The 22,560-nt window shown below is 39.6% G+C and overlaps 1 protein-coding gene and 1 long non-coding RNA gene across 28 annotated transcripts in view; one reads left to right on the top strand and one right to left on the bottom strand.

The window, feature by feature from the left end:
- The window catches only part of DMD (dystrophin), a 1,163,614-nt gene that overhangs the window by 973,795 nt on the left and 167,259 nt on the right, over positions 1–22,560 (bottom strand). For 3 of the 26 annotated variants that reach the window (NM_205299.3, XM_046919085.1, XM_046919519.1), the window contains exon 1: positions 22,137–22,475. The exons of the other annotated variants lie outside the window; for them this stretch is intronic. In NM_205299.3, coding sequence (NP_990630.3) covers positions 22,137–22,179 — 43 coding nt within the window. In that variant the 5' untranslated portion in view covers positions 22,180–22,475. Of the gene's footprint in view, positions 1–22,136; positions 22,476–22,560 lie in introns of those variants that run through there. 26 annotated transcript variants of the gene reach the window in all.
- LOC107057229 lies at positions 10,413–17,884 on the top strand. Of its 2 annotated transcripts, XR_005840707.2 has the most exons (4): positions 10,413–10,612; positions 15,336–15,515; positions 15,882–16,033; positions 16,705–17,884. It is a non-coding gene; the product is annotated as an uncharacterized LOC107057229 (long non-coding RNA). The 2 variants fall into 2 exon arrangements; XR_006931963.1 differs by having other exon boundaries at positions 15,882–17,884.

The raw sequence follows: 22,560 nt of genomic DNA, 5'->3' as shown, positions 1-22,560 counted from the left end.
TTGGCTAAGCTCTTCTTATCAGCAAGAGGCAGAAAAGAATGACAGCACACAGAGATGGGAAAGACCTATTTCCTGATCCACTTGTCTTCCTGACAGAACACAGCCATTCTTCATTGTACACATTTGGCTTCTTTTTGTTTCTGTTTTTTATTCTCCTTAAATTAAAGTCTCCAGGAATTGAGCATCAATTTTCTAAGTATTTTTCAACACCTAAATAACATCAGTACCATATCATCTCATCTTTTAAGTTTTCTAGCTTGACATTTGTTCTTAACATTCTTATTGTCATCTACCCCTGGTATCCTTCCCTATGTAAATATCTTGCAAACTTATTTGAAAATAAATACTATTGCAAAAGTAAGTCTTAGTCCTTCACTAAAAATTAACCTTCTAACCTTTGCCACTGCTCTTCACCACACCTAATCACATTTCATGTAGTCTACCTGAGTCAGATGAACACCATTCTATCACCTTAAACTTTGAAATTTGTAATATCTTTTGAGCAAATAGGTTGATATCCATATAAAAATTGAAATGATTTTTACTCTCGATGTTTCGCTGAATGTTCTTCTGCATTTCAGGCTTCCAGTCATACTGATCTCTAACCTTTTTTGTTTCAACCAAAGGACAGAAATCCATACAAATGATGTCTTCTGTTTTCTGGTTTTTGTTTTTGTTTTTACAGTCACACTTAGAAGTTAGTATACATGAACCAAATCTCACAGACATAGAAAAGTGCAGCGAAATTTTACTATGCATGAACCTCTGAGGAGAACAAAACAAAACTAACAGATTTTGATTATCTATATAGATATGTTATTTGTGTGTTTTAGGTTTTTTGTTGCTTATTTATTTATTTATATAGATTTTAGATAATCCATCAGTTTTGGTTTAGTGGCTTGTGGTAGCAAGGGTAAGGGGAGGATGGCTGGACTAGATGATCCTGTAGGTCCTTTCCAACCTTGTGATTTTATGATTCTATGATTACTGATTCTGGCAGAAAAAACAACAATAATCCTCTCAAAAAAAAAAAAATGTTATCCAGCTAACTTTTCATGAGATTTTTTATTTCCTCCTTTACCTTTCTTCATCCAGTTTTCAAACTATACAGTAATGCTGAATAAAATATTCAAATTGGTCAAATTTTGTCAGTATAATGAAGTAAGAGAAATGGAGATCATGAATTTACTATGACCTGTTGGTGAATTTGGGGGGTATTTCAAATTTCCAGAGTCACATTAATCAGCCTGATTTTAAAAAAATATTTTTTCTTTTTTAATTAAAAAAAAATAGGTTATTAACACATTCTCTTAGAAATAATATGGTTTATTTTCTCATACACTACTGAAAGTAGTTCTGCTAAGACACAGAGGTTGAAACATTAGTAAAAATATTACTAACAAACTAAACTCTGCTTTGTGAAAAGTTAAAGGATTTTTACCTAAAAATTATTAATCGTTGAGATATTGATCTCATCTGTTAAAACTAAAGGTTAAGTTGTAATAATATAGACCAAACTATTAAGTTTTACGCTCATGTTGCCACTGCTGCAGTGTTACTGCTCAAGACAATTTTATACATAATGCAATTATTACATTATGTTAGGGAATTTTCATCACTTCTGTATATATTAAAAGAGATAATGCGAGAATATAATTGCATTTAGCTTGAGCCCTTCTCTAAACAAGTTTAACAACGGTATTCACTGAGGTTTTCAGTTGTACTACAAGAAAAACAAATCCACAAAACTCCAAAGGAGGGAATCTTTACAATTTTGGAGACTGGGAAGATGAACTTAAAAGGTATCTCAGTAAGTTCAGCCTTGTCCACTGTTTCTCCCTACTTCCATGATCAGTCAGTGTCGGAGCCAGGGTATTTGTACAGGTGAGCTTTGCGTTTGACACAATTGTTCTCATGTAAAAAAATGAAAAAAACACTGAAACAAGGTCTGAATGCAAACAGCCACGCTTCTCTTGAGATCAGTTTTGCACAGTTTCCACAAAAACATAAATTACGATGCTTCTCCATAAACGTGAGGTTCACTGCTTTCTTCAAAAGCCCTCACGTATGTCAAACGTGCAAGCTCATAGAATCATAGAATCACCAAGGTTGGAAAAGCTCTCTAAGATCATCCAGTCCAACCATCCACCTATCACCAATATCTCCCACTAAACTATGTTCCTTGGTACAACATCTAAATGTTTCTTGAACACCTCCAGAGACGGTGACTCCACCACCTCCCTGAGCAGCCCAATCCAGTGCCTGACCGCTCTATCTCCTAACGTCCAACCTGAATCTCCACTGGCGCAACTTGAGGCCATTCTCTCGAGTCTTATCACTAGTTACACAGGAGAAGAGGCCAACTCCCATCTTACCACAGCCTCCTTTCAGGTGGTTGTAGAGAGCAATGAGGTCTCCCCTGAGCCTCCACTTCTCCAGACTTAACAATCCCAGCTCCCTCAGACACTCCTCTTAAGGCTTGTGCTCATGTTTACATTTCCATTAAATAGTTGTCTTAAGAACAACCTACCCGTGATACTAAACATCAAGTTCATGCATTGCTAGGGCTATATCACAAAACATAATTTTTGTGTAATTTTGCATTGTGCTGTGCTTCTGTCACAGACACCTGCTTTAATTTTTCTCCTACAGGACAGGGTTCCTTTATTAATAACAAAAAAGTTCATACAAAACACATTTCTTCAGTGATGCACTTTTAAAACGTCACTCCTCCACTCTCTGTTTTTGACAAGAAAAGGATATGGAAGAATTACTCTACTTTGTTCTCCTAACTGTAGCACAGAAAGCTCTTAAGAGAGAAGTCCTTCAACCAGAGAACCAACACAAAGGGGCTGCATGGAATTCCTTGATTATCTGAACTGAAGCAACTCCCTTAGTGCCCTCATCTTTCATCTGCAGGGAATCAGATTATCATGCAGGTCACAGGGGACTAGGAAATTATTTCTGAGCCTTGTGCCCACTTTTACACATCACAAAACAGCAATAGCAGTTTGGTTCAATTCACAGGACTTGGCAATCAGGTCTAATTTAAACTTGAGCTTTTCTGGGAAGCACCACTGCAACTGTATGCTAAAGCTCAGACCAACTCCCAGATGCTCATGCATTTGCTCAAATCACGTCTATGAGCAGGTTACTCTCTCATTACCTCCCCAGTTTCAGAGATGAGGCTGCTGTCAATCTGTTGTCTCTCAGGGTCAGGGTAGAGAGACATGAGCCACCCCCAGCACTGCAATTCACAAAGCATTCAGCCATGCTTGTGATCAATGCAGAACATATGTTCCAAGCAACACTGTGAGTGGCTTCACCTGCACGCAGGACAGTCAGCATGCTAGGAAAAAATACAGTTAAAGACTACCTGATTCAAAGATGAAGTTTTTTAACAGTCCTGCTATTTCACAACGTACTGCCTGAAAGTAAGTGCAAATATCAAGAAAACAATACTGTCACCACAGCAGTGCCAAGTGCCCAAGTGCACAAACTATGGTACTACCAGGACGGCAGCACCCTGTCATCCCCCACCATGCAGCAGCTTGACCTGTTGGTATTTTTTTCCTCAATAAAATGAAGCAGTTCTTGTACCATGTTTATCTCCATGCAAAGTTTAGGTTATTTATTTGGCACTCTGAAGAAAGTAGCTATTTCTTCCTTTCTTTAAGATCTTTCCATTTCTACTGTATTGTATAATATTGGTCCATCTACAGTTAACACATGCAATGTGTTTGGAAAATTAAAATACAGTAACAACTGCAAACAAGTAACATATTTGCTGCTCTGTCATTCCGCAGGCTCAGCAAAATGTGTATGCATGGAGCCTATATATTGTCACGCTCAATTTCTATCCTCTGGTTTTGAGGACTACTGCTTAACAAAACCGTCATTCCAATGACAGCTTAACAGCTTTTTATTTGTACAAAAAGATGATTTCCCAGCACAAAGGTACATTTTCTATGAAGCACATTTCAAAACTATTATGTCAGAAAATAGGCTTTCTGCATTCTTCCAAATCTTAGCCTGCAACCTCTGTTTTGTATTTAGATGCAGACGGTGTACACGTTGAAATTTAATGCAACTATTATCATTTGCAATGCATGTCACCAGCCAATAACAGGCAGTCTGTAAATTCCAGGGAGTGTGCTTTCTTTGTGGGAAGGGTTGAGGGATTGCTAGGGCTAAGGGCGGCATGGGAGGTAGCTGTTGACTGTTTTCTGGTAGATTGCCCACAATTGCACATTTCAATACAGTGCACTGTATGTTCCCACAGATATGAAGTCTACTACATGAAAGGCTGGAAAGCCACCACAGAGGAAAACACTGCTGCAATTCATAGTAAATGTCCCTTTGGGCTCAGGAATGTTAATGTGCTGCGTACTGCAGCAAAGCCAGGACATCCAAATAACTCGAAACTATTACAACAAGCTAAAAATTGCCCGCGGTAACTATTTAAAGGTCATTAGTTACTTTTTATATATAGTATATGTATTCAGCGAGAAGAAATCTGGTACTACATTGTTGGCCATAAAGGGAAAAGTTGGACAAGTTCTAAAAAGAGATCAAACCCTGGTCCAGATCCTCAATTAAAGTCAAGTAAATAATGTCCACTTACATCAGCAGAGGAAGTTTCACAGACTGCAAAGACTGTGAGTCAGAGCAAGAGTTAACTGAAAAAGTACTACTCATGTGGCTGCAATTCTAATTGTATCTATTCAATAATTTAGTTGAACAAATAATAATAATAAATCACCTATGAAACATTGATTTCAAGTGCTATCTCAGTTTCTCACAAAATTTACCCTCTCCTTGCCTTCAGGAAAAACGAAAACACAAAAGCAATAGACATCATGACAGCAATGAATACCCTCCTCCCATCTTTAAAACCAATCTGTATGTCCTCACAGGTAACCACCCACAAGCAGAAATACAACCTGCATGCAAGAGTATAGAAATATGGAGTCTTCCTTTCTTTTTCCCCAATTCCTATGGTTTAGTAATAACACATATGATGATCTTGGAGAAGGTCACTGAAGGGCAAATTGCTTTTTCCCCTAACAATCAAAAAGTCTATGACTCCTTCTTTCATAACTTAGTAATGCTCTACTTTTCATATACATGCTGCTCAGCGATAGGATCTTGTTTAAACAAACAGGCTCAAGCAGGGGAAAAAAGAGCAAACAAAAACACATTCAGGTATTAAATTTGTAAGTGGAAGGAATGAATTAGTGGGCTGCCCAGGGCTGTAGGAAACTGAAAAAATCTTATCAATTTTACATGCCTGACTTATGGTGATTTACAGGGCTTTTTGTCGCATAATCCCATGGTGTACGGGAAATTCTCTTCTAGTCTGTTAGGATGCAAATAGAGGAAACATTTTGAAAAGGACTAAGAACAAGAGAGGATATAAGACGAAGAGGAGCTGAGAAAAACCTATCAAAGCATGAGTAAAGTAAAAAGAAATAAAAGAGGCTTTATACAGTCCATATAGATTAACATTCACTTATTTGTTACTCTGAATAACAGAAATTAATACTGGAAACATTTGCTGAATCGTATTTGCACTCTTTATCGCAAAGGTCAAAGAGGTGCATAATGGTTTTGCAAAGAGAAAAAAGTAACTGTAATAAGGTCTATTACTTACTATACTGCTCTGTAACACTAAACCAAAGAGTGATGAACTGTACCTTTGGAGACTCTAAGGAATTGTCTTTTATAGCAGAAAGGTCAAAATGGAATTTAGAAGAGCAGCTATTAAGTTACGTAGTCTTTATGTATCGCTCACAGTGTGCCAGCGAATTTGCAGGAATCTTTACACTGGGGAACAGATTTGTTCCCTTTTAGTATTGAAGTAGGAGAACCCAATCTCTTTCCATGTCATACCTCCCATCACACACCGCCTTTCAAATGTATTTCCCTGCTTTTATATGTATCTGTAGCTATTTGAAATGAATGTAAGCCTATTTCATAAATGCTCCCCTGCTTGCCTTGGAAGGGAGTAGCTGGCACAAGCACAAACACACAGCAGAGTTGGGTGAGGGCAGCCGAAACGCACAAAGAAGATGCCCCATCCCTTACATGCTTTGTGAAAAGCACTTCCAGCCCACGGGAAAGCTCTCTGAGGTTGAATGAGATGGCAGAAGGGGAGGTGATAAAAGATCTGCACTGAGAATGTCCTCTATTTAAGCTGCACACAACATGTCGACATAATGTCTATGACACAGCACCCAGATAGTGTTTCACAGTGTTGGCCAGTCAGGGATGGCTGCACTCCTTTGCTGCCAGAACAAAGCAGCCTGAAGAACAGGCACATCCACACACAAAGGTTTTCTACATTTGGGCAGTGGGGATCTGCAGTTTTGCATTCTGCAAATTACTGCCTTATGCAGTATGCCTCAGAGCAGTTTCTCTGACCTTTTCCCACTTTCCACGCAAGGCATGTGAATTAACTAAAAACCTCCATGCATCCCTGCCTATTTTTTTTCAAAGTAATTCCATCTTCCTGCTGCTCATGGGCAAAACAGTCAAGGCTTTGATCAGCAAATTTGAATTAGAGGTATAATACCTATCAGCTTCAGCAAAGACAACATCTAATAAATTTAAGAGAGAATCAAAGTTTAAAGGTAGAAGGGAGGCAGGTTCTGTTCCATTAATACCAAAACAGCATGACAGAAGACTCTTCCTTCCTCCCTGAACAAAGATCTCATTAAATCAGCATTTCTGAAGACCACCTACTTAAAACCAAAGTGAAGTGGCAATGTTCTCACTTGGATGTTTTACCCATCTCAGGGTGAGATGGCAGGTGTTATTCCCTGCCTGGGTCACAGAGGGAATCTCATTCACAGTTCCAGCTTTGGAACGTCCCTTGAAAATTCGTAATGACATAAAATGAGGTTTCCAAAAAGGAAATGCTTCACAGCCGTCATTACTCAACCACTCTAGAAAAAGACATAAATCATTTCTTTCCTCTAGGAGAAAACCAAGGCAACTGCTAACATATTTGTAGCAAGCGTTGTAACTATCATCTCCGCCAAACAAGAATGTTCATCCATCTGGCTCATTAGGAGTCTGTGCTCCAGTTAATCCAGGTCAAATCTGTCTTACTTCTGCGCAGTGGAAACTATTATTGGAAGGCCTGCACAAGGCCCACAGATCGAGACAAACAGCTATGCAGAACTTAGGGCACAAGCATCATGCAACAACAAAAAAAGAGCCTTCTGCTTTAAGTACCATTAGGTAACACAAATCTAAACATGTCAAGGCTCATTCTTGTTCGTATTACTAAGCATAGGAAGAATTTTTACACTAGAATATGTGTTATTTATACATGACATTGAGAAGTAGTTTTAAGGATTGTAAAGACTATGACCTAGAACCTTTTATGTCAAAAAAAACAGCTAGCACAGTATCACACTGAAATACAGTTGAGCACAAAATAGGATCAGTAGATTAGTCCTAAGGGAATAAAGGAAATGCAAAATCAACCAACCAACCAAAGGAAAGCTCCAGGTTGAGGGGAAAAAAAAAAAAAAAAAATCAGAACAAGTAGTTTTCAAGAACATTGAACCAATAATTTACGTGAGACTACCCAGATTTTCAGTGGTTTCCTTAAAAAATCTTTAGAACTATATTTCTAATGCAAGTTAAAAATGTTAGGTCATTCTTCATAAAGCAAACATAGAATTGCACAATAATATGTGCTGCAAGGCGCCATCTAGTCCAACACTGTGCTCGAAGCAGATCTCTCATCAATCACACCTAGCAGCACAGGGCTGTGTTCAGGTAAGCTCCGAACACAACTGAAAGAGGCACACAGCCCCTCTGGGCAACCTGCCCTAGTGCTCAGCAGGTGATCCTCACAGTAAGAAAAATAATAATAATAAAATTCGGTTTTGTATCTTGTCAAAATTTTTATTTTAGGAAACATGCTTCATTCGTTCCCTGTATTCTCCTGAGAAGAAGTTTTCTTCATTTTCTCTATAATGATCTACTAGGCAGCTGAAGACAGCAATTAGATCCCCCCCACCCCCCTTAGCCTTTTCATAGCTAACTGGCGCAGTAGTTGTACTTTATCACTAGGGAGAGTACTGTTTCACAATCTGTACAGTTCCTACATTTTTTGTAATGACAGGATTTTAGGCTTTTTTCACACTGTAATTACTTATGGACATAGCAGTAAATACAAGGATGAAAACATACTATTATTCAGCATTTCTCTCATCCAAACAAACATACAGATATAGATAAATGCCATGTAAATATAATACACTAAATCTGTGCAGAATAACCTGAGTTCTCTAAAAACGTCTGAAGCAAACTCAAACAACAGTTAGGGAAACCATGAGTGGCAAAGATTTAACCACAAAAACTGAATTATGTTGTACATTTAAGCAATAATGATGATCACACACTTGTGAAACAGCTCTTGAAACAATTTCTCAATTTTTGATCAAAACACATACCTGTATGAATGGGGAAAGGGTAAAGCATACCTAGCAAGTGCATCTAATTGCCTGCCTCAGTTCCTCAAAGCAGAAAAGCCCTGAATTGTTCTAGAAAGGCCAGTGAGCCTCACTGTCTTGCTCAGATGCTGAGAACACCAAGAGGAACCCTTACAGAATGATGTCTCAATATTTTTTTCACTACCATTTTTTCATTACCATTGTGGAGAAACTGAACTTGTCCTTGTATACACATACCAAGCACAGCAATCTCTGAATGGCAAAATTATTTTCTAAGGGTGAACTGGGAAATTTCCACAACATTTTCTCAAGAGTAGGCTTGCGGGTTCCTGTGAGTTTAAAGGAACTGCAGCATGGAGATGCAAGAACCTTATTGGAGACAAACAATAGTAACTTATAGCAGGCAGTTAGGTCACCCTCCCTGCAAACAGCAAGACGAGGAGAGAAAATCATCACAGACTCTTCACAGTGTGACTGAAGTCAAGTTACTATCAAAAAGAATCTTTGAACACAGCATTGTTGTACTTGACTTAGGCATAGGAATTAGCAAATCACAGAAGCTGCAGTCAGTCAAGTTTCACAGTAAACGCCAAGGGAAAAGATTTATGCATTTATTAATATTTCACAGTATAGTAACACCAAACGCAGTACGTATCAAATATGAAATTTATGAAAATCAGTACCGACATTCCAACTTCCCTTAGAAAAACACACTACACGATGTTACAATAAGCAGGAAAATGCAAGCATTGTTTTTTTTCCTAAAACCATTAGAACTCTTTTTCTCCCAGTTGAAGGATTTGAATTGGGTTCCCAGGAGAAAATTATGTTTTTCTCCATCATCTGTTTCCTCAGTACTCAAGTATGTAGCAATAAGAAAGAGCCAAAACACAGCAAGAGAAATTGAGGATCCCTAAGGAAAAAAGACAGGAGTTTACAGGGATCAAGAGGGAATTAAATATAAAAGTATGTACATGGTTAGTCAGAAGAAATGATCTGGGGAGAAGAGCTTTTCTAGAAAACAAAACTGCCTCACAGTTGAAGACAATGGAATGTCTGCAAACCGGATTTTGAGGAAGAGGATGAGGAACATTCCTACCATGTTAAAGGGAGCACTTAACTTATTTTTCTTGGCTCAAAGAAGTCTCACCATAGAGTGTGAGACTTGTGTTCTTTGGAGATAAACAGCGAAGTACTATAGGTGAAAACAGCCTTTTTCACAGATCAAGAGGCAATATTATCTATACCATGGAAATAAAATCCACAGTAACTCCTGCTTGTTGTTTGATGATTAGGACTCCAGAAAGGATAGCTTTTGGTTTTGTTTCGTTGTGGTTTTAGCTTTCTAAAGCAGGAAGGGAGTTAGATCATTTCAGACGTTGAGAAGGGATTAGCTTATCTCACTGATGATTTGGGGTCAAGCCTGGCAGTGTAACTGCTGGGACAGTTCTTAGCAGTAATGAGGAAGCTCTCTGAAAAAAGGAATAGAAGAATTGAGTATCAGTGGCCACAGCCGTCTGTATTACTACTTCAAAACTTCCAAGTTACTAACAATAAAGGGAGTGAAGAAAGAATGTGAGCCGGACATTTGCCAGTAGTCCCTTTACCTGGTGAGAAGTGCAATCAGTCTCATTTCAACTTTCCTAGCTTTTCATGCTAAGCAGTAAAAGGCTCCCAAACTTCTTTTATCCAAACTATGTAAAAACTGAATTCAACTTTTCTGGGGATGTGGGAGGAAAGGGGCAAAAGAAGAACCATGACAATACACTAGTGAGAGAGACTCAGGGCCGCATAGTTTGGCAAGGGCACTGTTATCCAAACAATGATTAATAGGACCAGCACTGGGAGCACTGCTGCAGACAAGGACTCCGTGAAAATGCAGCATTCCTCTCTTCACTCGGTCAAAGTCCCAATGAATACATCTCTGTTGCAGGAGTGCGTGGGTCTGTGAGGCTCAGGCCTTGCCCCAGGTTGGCATGGCAGGATTCCCTCCATGGCCTGCAGCCTCCAGTGCATAAGATGGATGTGTCCCAGCCCATATGGATGTGGTGGGCCCAGAGACCAGATGTCAGCGCATTGATTACATGCCTGGAAAAGCACAGGGGCCTCCCAGGGACTCCTCCTGGGTACTGGTGTCTATGGTAAGTTTCTCCTCTGACCTCCAGTGAGAAAAAGCAACCTCATACCAAGGTATGCCTATCCATAAACTGGGGGAGAGGCAAAGATGTATAATACAGATGCCCCAATTAGCACTGAAAACTAAGCAGAAACTTAGGCTGTGATGAATTAGATCTACCACAGTTTATGTGTAATCCATAATTTATGCTATACTACATCAACCAAAATTTATGGTTTATTCTAGACAGAGAATAAGATGATTTGGACTACACGCAGACCTACTGAAGTGGCCATAAAACAGGCCTGCCATGGTGGGAAGGGAAGAACTGGGAAGGCCTCTGAGTTAGAAACTTGTTTGTACATTCTTATCATCTCACTCATTTTGTGAAAGTTGTAACTCCGTCAGTAAGGTCTTACAAACCCACCTGCCAGCCAGGTGAAAAGACACACGGAAAAAGATGCAGATGAGAAACTGAGACAGATAAAATAACCTACCACAGGGACTAATCCTATTTGTTATTCTTAAGTGACTCCTGCACCTTCTGTTCTCATGCAAGTTCCTTGCAAACACGCATCACATTGGTACAGCTCCATGGCTGTCAATTTCTTCTCACATCTCAGCTCCTTCTGCCAGCCCTCTCTGTCTGCTTGCTTCCCCACCTCTAACCCACACATTCCCATGTAGTTTCACAAAGCCACCTTCTTCCTGCTTTTCCATCAATCTCCAACAGTGCTCATCTTTGAAAGTCATCCACTATTTACCATAATATTTCCATCATCAAAACAAGTTCTTCTAATTACTTTGTAAATCTAGGGATGCTAACTATTAGTCTCTAAAATAAGGGATTTGCTGATTTTCCGGTGCAATTCTGACTATGTAACAGCACTGACACTTTTGTCTGTTAAAGATGATAATGATATTGTTAATAGTTAAGGCACCATAAAAAGGTTTCGCAGCATGAAGTCAGGCTTGAGTGTTACACTTAAAATCTGCAGTAACATTTTAAATTGCATTTATATCACAGCTTAATTGAAGTGTGCATACGATTTCCCACAAATAGTACTTTCAATTGTTATATCAATATTAATTATAACGATTGAATCATTCATTCCACATAGATTATTACTGTTAGATTATGAATTTATTTAAATCATAGATATAGAAGGACATAAACCAAAGTGATGTTATTTGCCTTTTTTTCTTCCTCATAAGCATCAATTTTGAAAGACTTCCACGAAGCATGCATCTTTTCACTGAGTTAATGCTGTAATTATTAAAATACCTTCTTTCCATTTCCTTCCCTATCATGTTACCAAGAACCCAGTGACGCCCTTCATAATAACTAGAATAACTACATCTTTTGACAACTGCGTTAACAGCTAGTAAGTGTGACCACCGTCATACAGAGTGCCTGAAGCTTCATAAATTCATCTCTAGGATTCTCCTTGCAGAAATATCATTGATTGATCCCAGCTGTGAGTTCAGACTGAGCCACAGCAATGATAACTTCACTCTTCATCTAGGAAATATGTTCTTGCTGTCTTCTGCCACCGAACTTTAGTATTTGTCTACTGAAACACACCAAGTTTTGGCTATGATGATTACAAATTTGGAATCCCTTTCTGACCTCAGGATTTTGCACAGCATATCAGCAATTAATATTCAAGTAATGCTTATAGATACATCGACCGTACTACATATCTAAACAGCAAATAATTGAAACATTCAACATATTTCAAACTGTATGTTCTAGATAGTATAAAATATACAGTACAGTGGAAACTGTTAGCATATTCTGCTATCAGGTACAGCAACTCCCTGGGAATGCATTCTCCCCACCCCACCAAAAAAAAAGAATACAGGGATTTTTTACTGTAGAAATACATCATTATAAGCAAACAAACATAACATAATCTCTGGTGTTCATTAGGAAAATGCCTCAGGCTGTTATCCCAGAGTTTTGCGCTGTTTCTGCATGAGAAAGACATGCAGGATTTCTGAAAGCAATTTCTCATGAATGGCTGCAACCATGGATATAGCTGCAGACCAAGAAATAGCCTCCAGAGGATGCAAATTAGAATACAAAGGATTACAATAAAATAACAAAATAAAAACAGAGATTAGGCAAATTCATTTGCTGTAAAATTGAAACAGAATATAACTTTGAAAGACGTAGAATCAACTTAAGGAATCCTGGAAGCAGTATATTTCCTTTTTGGCTCAAAAATACCCTCTCTCTTATAAAAAGCGGCTGTATAGAAATAGATCTTACAATTTTCTGAGTCAAGACTGCTAAAGTTTTTGATTGGTTCCCAAGTGGGAGACATCCCACTATAAGATTTCTGAATTTCTTGGTACATTTTTTAGTTTCGATTAACTTTAAAATAATCAGAAGTTAAGACTGTAACAGAAGATGATAAAAAGATAAGGAAATAAATGCAACAAACAATATATCTACAGCTAAAGGTAGAATCTGCAAAGTTAACCACAGTTTTTCTGTTAGAGCAACTGCATTGGTAAAGTGTATTGGTTAAGTGCTCATCTTTAGAAGGCAAGAAACATTTTAAGGGGCTTACTTTTTGTTTTTAAATCTTTTTGTTGGTGGTGGTTTGCCTTTTTTTTTCTCTTTTTTCTTTTTTCTTAATTCAAGACATGAGAACTAAAATGTCAGTGTTTACACATATTTAAACTAAAGGTGTGTCAGGCTTTGAAAGCATCGATGTCCTCAAGAGTAAACTGCCAGTGAGTCTTCAGAATAATAACCACACTTTTACAGAATATGGATTAGGCAAATGGCCAGCAAGGTGGACAGAAAAACTTTTTCAAGCAAACAAACTGGATGTAAGCCAGCTGTACCTTTGCAAAGGCCAACAGTGCCCTGGGTTACATTAAGCACAGCATTGCCAGCTGGAAGAAGGTGATCCTTCCCCTCTGATCAGCTCTGGTGAGATGCTTCCAGCACTGAGAAGGGTTGGGCTGCCCAGTGCAGGCGAGAGACATGGGCATACCGGAAGGCATCGAGAGAAGGATCATTTTGAACTGAAATGAAACAGGTTGAAGCATCTCCCCTACAAGGAGGGGCTGAGAGAGTTGAGACTGTTCAACCTGGAGAAGAGAAGGCTCAGGGGGATCTTATTAGATTGGAAAGAGTGGAAAAGACAGAGCCAAACTATTCTTCTTGGTGCCCACCAACAGGAAGATAAATGGGCATAAATTGAAACATAGGACATTCTATTTAGACACAAAAAAAAAAAAATACCAAAACACTCCTGTGAGTGTGATCATTCCCTGGAACAGGCTGTCCAGAGAGATTGTGGATTCTCCATCCTTGGAGGTATTTAAAACCTGAGTTGACAGCCCTGAGCAACCTGCCCTCACTGACCCTACTCTGAGCAGGGAATTTGGACTAGATGATCTCCAGAGGGGCCTTCCAGCCTCAGCTGGGCTGTGACTCTGTGAAATTTCATCAGTTTATAGGCTGAGCAACAGTTTCTGGAGGCATTCCAAGACAGCTGTAACAACTCCTAGGAGCTTCTCATCAGTGAAAAAACCTCTAAAGACTGACTTATTGCACCAGGAGAAACTGAATCCCTTGGCTACTATTTATGGCCTGGATATTTTTCACTTTCTAGATGAGAATTTCCCAGGCAACAGTCAAAAAGCCTCTGTGCCTACAATAGGTAAATCTAGGGAAAAATATGTCAGGCCATATCATTCAAACTATGTCCTTTCTTCAGTTAAAGGGAGGATTACTGGTCAAGTAAACTCTTCTTCACATTTGTCTACAATATGTCATAAGAAAAAATGAATCCATTCAGCAGTAGCAGCAGCTGGGAAGATTTGGCAAAATGACTGTTAAGTCAGCTTAAGATAATATGCAAAAACTAACAAGTCGCCTTGGAGGAGGAAAACATTTATTTAAAGAAACAAAAGCAGTAAAGCAAAGGATATGCATAGCTCAGAGAAAAGGGAAAGTCTAAAGAAGAAATAAAGAGAGCGAAAAATGGCATCAGTAGAAAGAGTTCATGATCCATAATTCAGCAGCTCTTCCCTAAGAAGACCAGTTTGTCCTCACAAGACCAAATGGTGAACATTCAGTTTGTTTCAAAGCATAACATATTTCCAGTCACAGCTTTTAGATCTAACAGTTTAAAAACGGTACTGTGGTAGCCATTGTGCTAAAAATAGCAGGATTTAGGGATTGATTCTGAATATACTTGTCTTCTGTCTGACAGGATGTAAAGAGAGACTATGTAATCTCATTTATTTTCCCAAGGCAAAAAAATAAAAAACATGGCCCAACCGACAGTCCCTAAAGTTTTCACCCATCAGGTAGGAAATGCCATTTCACTGGGGATATCTTTTACTCCAAATAGAGTAAGGTGATATGAAGTACAAATTCAGCGCTCTACAGATAGATGAGGGGACTGATTAAAGCAACAATCTTTAAAAGCATACCAGTATCACAGAGCCACCCTGCATCATTCAGTTGCAAGGCTGCGGATATCACAAAATTTAAAACAATTAAAGAAAAATATCTAAAATTCAGATTCATGATTATTTCCTATCTTGAAAAAACTTCTGTTGCCCTTAAGTGTTCTACATTCTACCTGAGGTAACTGCCTGCTTAATTCACTACTTATTTCATAGTATTATGTTTCCATCCTTATTCTGTTAGAGCTTTTTAATTATTAGGAGGAACAGAAAGGACAGAATCAACTCTATAACAAGCTTGTCCTTCACAGACTACTATAAAAGGAATTGTTCACACGCTGGCGAGAAAACAAGAATCCCTTTTTGTGAAAAGTAACTTGGCTTCACCTTTGGTTTCCATTCAACATCCAATGCAACTGAAGCGTTCTCCACTGTAAACAGAGCATAAGCAGAGCAAACACTTTAATCTGGATCTTCTACATTTTTTGAGAGTGAGTAACCATCAGTCTACCAAGCATTTATAAATGGTGGCTTTAGAATTTGGTGTAAAAACATATCAATTTCTATTTTCAGCATAATTCACAGAATTTTGAAGGGTGGGGCAGGGAATAAGCCTTAAACATGTACCAAATCACATGATAGGAAGTTGACAGCATATCAAGTCAAATGAATAAAAAAAGTACTGCTGTTTTCTTGAAGCATAGGGCAAAATAGTAATTCCTTTTGGGCTGTTAACAATCTTCACAACATAAAGTCTAAATTGGATTCATTTAAATTTGTAAGGCTATCTACAAATTCATAATCAGTTTGTAACAGGTTAGAACCTTCTGAATTTCTTTTCTTTTTTTTTCCTTCAGTTGGGCAGATTTAAGGAGCTCCTTTCAAGCTGGGCTGGGCTGAGATCATCTCACTGTGGTCTCTGCAGCAAGGAGTGCTGACTTCCTTCTCGATTCCCACCTTGAACAGACATCCTCATGTTTCCCTTATGAACTAATCAGCTTTGGTTTCGGTAAGACAGCCTGGAAAGGCTGGGGAGCTGGCTCAGACTTTGTAAACCCAGGAATGCCACAGACAGAATAGCTGTACATCTAGCAGTATTTTCTCCCGTACTGAGGAGACGGGCACGCTTTACGGTTATTCCCGACTTCAGCAATACTCATTTATGACAGAATGTCTCCTGGATCCTACCAGCTTATTTACAGTGTCCACCATCTAGAAACTTCATGAGGTGTACTCCAACACCTCAAAAAAGCCTGACTATATAATGTTACCAATCTTTAAAAAAATAATAACAATAACGGAATGAAATTAAAAATAATAATTTTTCCAACAACTCAGCAAGAGCTGGGAAGCTGTGAGCTTTGCTCAGAGAGAAAATAATTCATGAACAGTCTTTTATAGGGAACATGCAAAAAATTGTTTAAAATGAGAGAAAAACATGAAGTGCTGAATGTGTATTGCAAGAGCTGGAATAGGGTTGGAAGTAGGACAGATAGACAGAAGCCCTAGACTTTTCCACAGGTTTTTTGAAGCATATGTCATTAGCTACTCGGTCAACGTAATCACAGGTCTTGCTGCTGCAGGAATGTTTATTAGAGAAATGTAAGAATCTTGTATCTGATTAGGTCCAGTAAGGAAATATTCCTTTTTCCTCCCCTCTCCCTCCCTCCATCCCTTTAGCTTTTTTCCTCATCTCCTGTGACTGCAACCCATGACCTTCACAAGAAAAGGCCTGTGCTTTGATAGCAGGCTGCAAGCCCCCAAGGACCAGCACAGCTTTCTGGGAGAAAAAAAAAAAAAAAAACTGTTGCCTTGCTCAGAATCCAATCGAAATCTGAATGTGCCAAGGAAAAAAATAAACCAAGGACATTATTCCATCTCATTGTGATTTGGCTTGCCTTCAAATCACATACCCAGTATATCTGAAATAGCAGCAACGCCTCCATTAGCTGAGCCTTCCAGCACTTTAATCAAAGTATCTTTCAGAATAAAGAGGCAGAAATGTCAAATTCCAATCACCCTTTAAATTCCTCCAATTCCCTGCACTACACAAAATTAAAAGCCTTACGCGTGGCTAATTTCCCTTACAAGTGCGTGTGCACGCAGGCACTCAGCAGAGGTGGCGGGCATCCATTTTAGATGCAGCAAGGCCCCAAGGGGCATGGCAAAGAGGGCAGGCCTCTGGTGGGCACTGCAGACCCACAGTCACACGCTGGCAGCCCTGACATCTCACATGGGATGGTAGCCTCCGCACTGTGCAGGAAACATGCATTTGGCGTCTTCCATCAGGACAGTGCCACATATCTCATCCAGTGTATCCTTCAAGGAAATACCTTCTTTTTAAGATTACTTTCTCAAGCCTCACCAACAGCAAGATAAATTATGTGGTCAGAAGAAGCAGGCACAGAATTCGATGAGTCCAGCTGGAACTCTGACTCAGATGGCTCTTGTTCCATGGGTCCCTGGGGGTGTCCCAGGATCTTTTAGAAAAGGCAGGGTAAGAAAATGGGCTCCTTATTTGGGTCTTCATTTAGGTCGTATCTCTAGATGCTGCAGAATTTCAAACTACAAGCAGCATATATTATTCTTTGTTTATTTTGTTTGTTTTTTAAAAGGAATCTCCAAGCCATTGGTGTACATCATCAAAAAATACTGCAGAAAACAAAACCACCCTAAGGACTAGCGTATTTATGTAATTTTTTCTATGAGGAAACTTTCACGCCTATCATTTTTATGGCTAGACTTATCCTAGTTTATCTGTTAAGATAATCACCCTTTAAAAACACCTTTATGAAATGTGCCACCTTAATTGTCATGTAACATATACTGACGTAAGTATATATTCAAAATTATAAAGACAGCCACTTTTGCTTGAATCTGACTTTCTTCTACACACACTTACAACATTTGCAAACAACATCTTCCCTTTAGGAATGAAAGACTGCAAGCAAATGATAAAAAATTAATCTTACAGATTTAGATTGCTTACAAAACAGGAAGAAAGGACCAGGAAACCTCCTAGAAATTAGCTTCATGCTCCAAATAAAACCCATAGATTAAAACATGACTTGCAACCGGAACAAAGGAAGAATACGACTTTCTTAAAATTCAGACTATCTGTCCTTAAAAACACATCATTAAAATCTTTTCCAATCTGTTGCAAATGAGATACAGCAAGAAGCACAGAGTGCAAGGCTTTGTAGTATCTGCAATGAGTACCATGAACCAAAACAAACATCTTATCTGCTCCACATGTTTTCCTGGGAAGATGAACAAGCACGTTCTCTAGTGCAGCCCAGCTGGCAAGTCTGTTTACAAAGCCACAGTCTGCTAGCCATCATTTCTTCTTTCCACAAAGCTCAGGCTCTGATAAGCCAAAATTATTTAAAATTCCCAATGCTGTTCTACCTCCCCTGACAGCGATCCAGCATTACTGCAAGTGCGTTCTCCTCGACAGACTGTGATGCTGCAGAGTTCTGCTAAATTTATTGAGGAGTCCTGTCAGTGGTTAGCTATACCACAGTACAGTGGTTATCCTCCTAAATGATGAGTAAGCTTTTGGGTAACATTTAATTAAAAATGCATTTTGAAAATCAACAAGTCGGTCTTTTCAAATCAAGGCTGCTCAGTTCACAATCCAGTTGAATGTGATTTTGTCTATCAGTAATCCATGACAAAGATAGATGAGCTTAATCCTGTCCCTCGGGTGATCATGTAAAAAAGCTTACCACTGGACAAATCTCAAGCTCAGATAATTTCACAGAATTAGTTAAGGGTTGATGTGCTTTGTGTATGTTTCTCTTTTCAAATATTTTACCTTTTCAGTTATAAATAACTTTATGTGATCAGCAACTATACAGTAAATTATATACTACTAGCAACATAATTGAATCTTCTTCCCTAAAAAAGGTAAAAATAAAAAAAATCAGAGATAACATAAAGGTACATTTTCACAGGACTTTCAGTTTCACTTGCATCATGCTGCCCTGTAGTGAGGTGAGGTCAGCAGTGATGCTGGGGACCAGGGACAAGGAGATGACTCTAGGTCTGAGAAATCAGGACAGTATAGGCCAGGAAGAGGCTTCACCAGCAGTACTTTCCTCAATCCACTATCTGAGGAGATTTGCAGCCATCCTCTTTCCATCTCACTGAGTTATCTCCAGCCCTGGCATATTGAATGGCCCTACAGAAAGGGTCTCATCAGCATCAGTTGCTTTACCCTGCTAAGCTAGCACTAACCTGGGGCATGAGTTCCTCACAACATCATTTTGAAGGTTGCATCCATTGGCCAAGCTCTCAGAGAGCACCTCCTTGTTTGGCTTTCTCCCAGAGGGATGCAGCATGTGCACTCTAGGACAGCTATCAGTAGAAAGTGGTAAGCAGAGACACTGTAGAATTCCCTTCAGAAGCACACTGCTGACCTGATCTAAAACACAAATTGAGATGGACCCCTGCTATAGTACACCATAACTGGTAAGACAACCCTTGTGGTCACTACGTTTCCAGCAGGTTTCATTTCTTTTCTGCACTGGCCCTGGTTTGATTATTAATTCTATTTTTAGTCACCACTTTGTGAAAATCCAAGTAGAAAAAGAGGATGCCTGTGTGCAGAGTTTGGTTCCATTTCAGAGTAAGGACACAAAAAGAGGCTTCTATCTGCCAGAGAGAGAAATACAATACTAAATACCCCAGGGAGGGTGGCTTCTGAGATAAAGTCTACAGTAATCTCATCTTAATTAAAACCAAATGAAACTGATGATATCTCATTTCGTTGCCACTTCATTATTTGGGGGTCACTGTCAACAAACCTGTAGAAAAGACGGCCTCAAGCATTCCCTACTCTAACTGAGGCTGCACTACTCAGTTCATGGAAGGGCTCAAGAAAGAAACAAGGCTCAAGGTGGTGAATATCTTTGTGAAAGGCCATTCTTATCAGAAGTTAGAGAAAGCAGGAGACAGAGAACCTGCCTTTACTGCTGCAGTGTGGGGAAAGAGGAGAAAAAGGCAGAAGCAGACAGGGTTTGAAAGGAGACTTTAAAAGAAGAGAAAGGACGAATTTAAAAAAGCAAATCTAAGGTATAAGTGACTGCTCTCAGCTCTAAGAGCAGAAAGTTTTTGTCTGATACCAAGGAAGAAGCAAATCAAGCATATGGAACAGGTGGGAGAAGTGGCCCACCCTGAGTTAAAGGCTGTGGAAAAAATTGAGAGGATTATTTTGGACACATTTGTAACACAGTGCAGATAAGGGCTTTCCTTTTTTTAATTGAAATGCAACTATAAAAAACCTTCACAACATGATACCAAATCATATTGAGAAAGACATCTTGCCCTTTAAAAGAGTCAGGATACAGGTGAGGAAATCTATTCAGCTAAATAATTTCCAAGAAGCACTAGGACAGCTCCCTTTCATTTCAGATACAAATGTAGTTATGTGACACGATTTAGCAAGTGATTTAATGGCTCTTGTCATGAATGCTATTCATCTGCTAGATGCAAATCTCGTTTGCTATTCATATTTTTCAAAAGCTCTAACACAGCTATTTTTTTTTTTTCTTTCTTTCACCTACTACATCTTTAGAGTGCAATTATAACTTCTGTGCACAGAAGCAAAGATCTTGCAGCCTTACTTAGCGAGCACTCACCCAGCTTCCCTTGCCACTCCCTCTCCTCCTTGGGGCTGAGCAGTTGGGCTGATGTTGCGACTGTCCTGGACAGACAGTTGATATTAAAAGGAAGGTAACAAGTTCTCCTTATTCCTCCCAAAAGAGGACAGGTGAAAAGGCTGGGCACCATGTTGTTGGTTCTAGAGTGTGCTCTCTTGCCCATAAGAAGTAAAATTCCTTAAGAAATTCCCATAACGTTGCTTACTCTCAAGCCCACCTTGGGAGTACTGGGTATTTTCAGAAGTCATCTGCCTCATTATTTAATAGATGGTGATGCTGAACTTATAATTCTATCCCTTCTTGAACTTTCACACTGCGTCCAACAAGAGACTCACCACTGCTGAGCCTCTCCTAGAAGCACAAAACTGACTCAAGTCTTATTTACAGCAATTCACACTAAGAAAATGCAATTTGATTTCATCTTGAATAAGGGAATGCAAACTATGGCATAAAACCATACCTGCACCTTGGCATTTTCTGTTTTCAGCTTCAGAGACAGAAAATCTACTGCTATTTTCATCAGAAGGGAGGGGGCATACAGCTTGCCATATGCTATGGGGGAAAATGACTGTGTGCATGTTCTTTGGCCTCAGAAAAACAAAAGAAAACCAGGAATTCTATTACTACCCTGAAAGCAAAGAGTGAAAACAGATCATAAAGCAGAGGGTGGAGACTGCAGATTGAGTCTGGACAATATTGACAGTCTGGATTTTTTTTTTTCAGCACAATCTGTTTTGGAAAGCCTGGACTGGAGAGGGAGAAGAAAGATGGTCCGGGCGTGTGGTAGATGGATTTTAAAACCCTCTCTCATCTTTTACTCTTGGCTCTCTTCATTCTCTTTACTCCCGGCATCCTCATTTTTATCTCTTGATGCACATAAAGGATAGCTTATACTAAGAAGCACACGTCTGGAAAACACGCCTGCTCTTTTCTGGAAAGTGCATGGGAGAGCTCAGCTGCCACCCCCTCGCTCCGTTGCCACCAGACAGCTCGGTGACAAGAGAGATCCCTTACAGCCTAAGTTAGCATGAGGCAGGGAAATGGCGTATGACATTTAAGTTCAAAGCAGCTGATTACACCTTTGATGTGTTGCCAAACTGTTAACCCAATGACAGTTTTTTTTTTTTTCCAGCTATATTGATCTGCTTTCTCAATAGTTTTTCTTAACCCCACTCTTCAACAAGTGGAAAACCTCAGGAAGAAACGTATTATTTGTATTCCGAGGAGAGTTGAGTACTACTTCTGGAATACTTCTCTTATATACAATGAATAGAATTTACTCCCCTAACAGAGACCAGAAAATTCTCTTTATTTCCCCCCTCCCGGTGCTCTCCTTTAGGCTCTGACAGTAAACATTTAAAAACGCATGCTGTTAGTGGGCTGTGCAGGACTACGCCGCTCTGTCAGAGCGAACACTGTGATCAATCACATCAGGCTGTTCGTACTTACAATCATCTTCCACTTCCTCATACCAAAGCACGTGAGCAGACATGAAATCTCCCCGCAAAACAGAGGAAAAGAAAACAACAGCAAAACGCTTCTTGGCAAAGTATATTCCCACCACTTTGCTGCTTCAGTCGCTTTCGAATGAGGCTCGTCCCTGCAGATTGACAGCCGTGTGTGTTCCCACCTAAACCCCGGCAAGTTCGCAGGGCAGCACGCAGCGGGAGCCCCGGTGGGATGCGGCCGGCAGGGGTCCGCGCCGGGCAGGGCGAGCCGGGGATCCTCGCTGCCACCCAGCCGGCACCGTAACTCGTGCCCTGCTCTTTGGAGGCCCCTACATGTTTCAAATTCCAGGACTTGCGCAGAAGCAACGCTCCGTGCTTCCCTCAAAACGAAGTTGATTTCCCATAATAGGACAGCCCATGCACTC

Source organism: Gallus gallus, chromosome 1 (genome assembly GCF_016699485.2).
Source record: "Gallus gallus isolate bGalGal1 chromosome 1, bGalGal1.mat.broiler.GRCg7b, whole genome shotgun sequence".
In the NCBI taxonomy this organism is placed as follows: Eukaryota; Metazoa; Chordata; class Aves; order Galliformes; family Phasianidae; genus Gallus; species Gallus gallus.
Note: the sequence above shows the minus strand (reverse complement) of the source record. Positions and strands in the feature narration are given on the sequence as shown.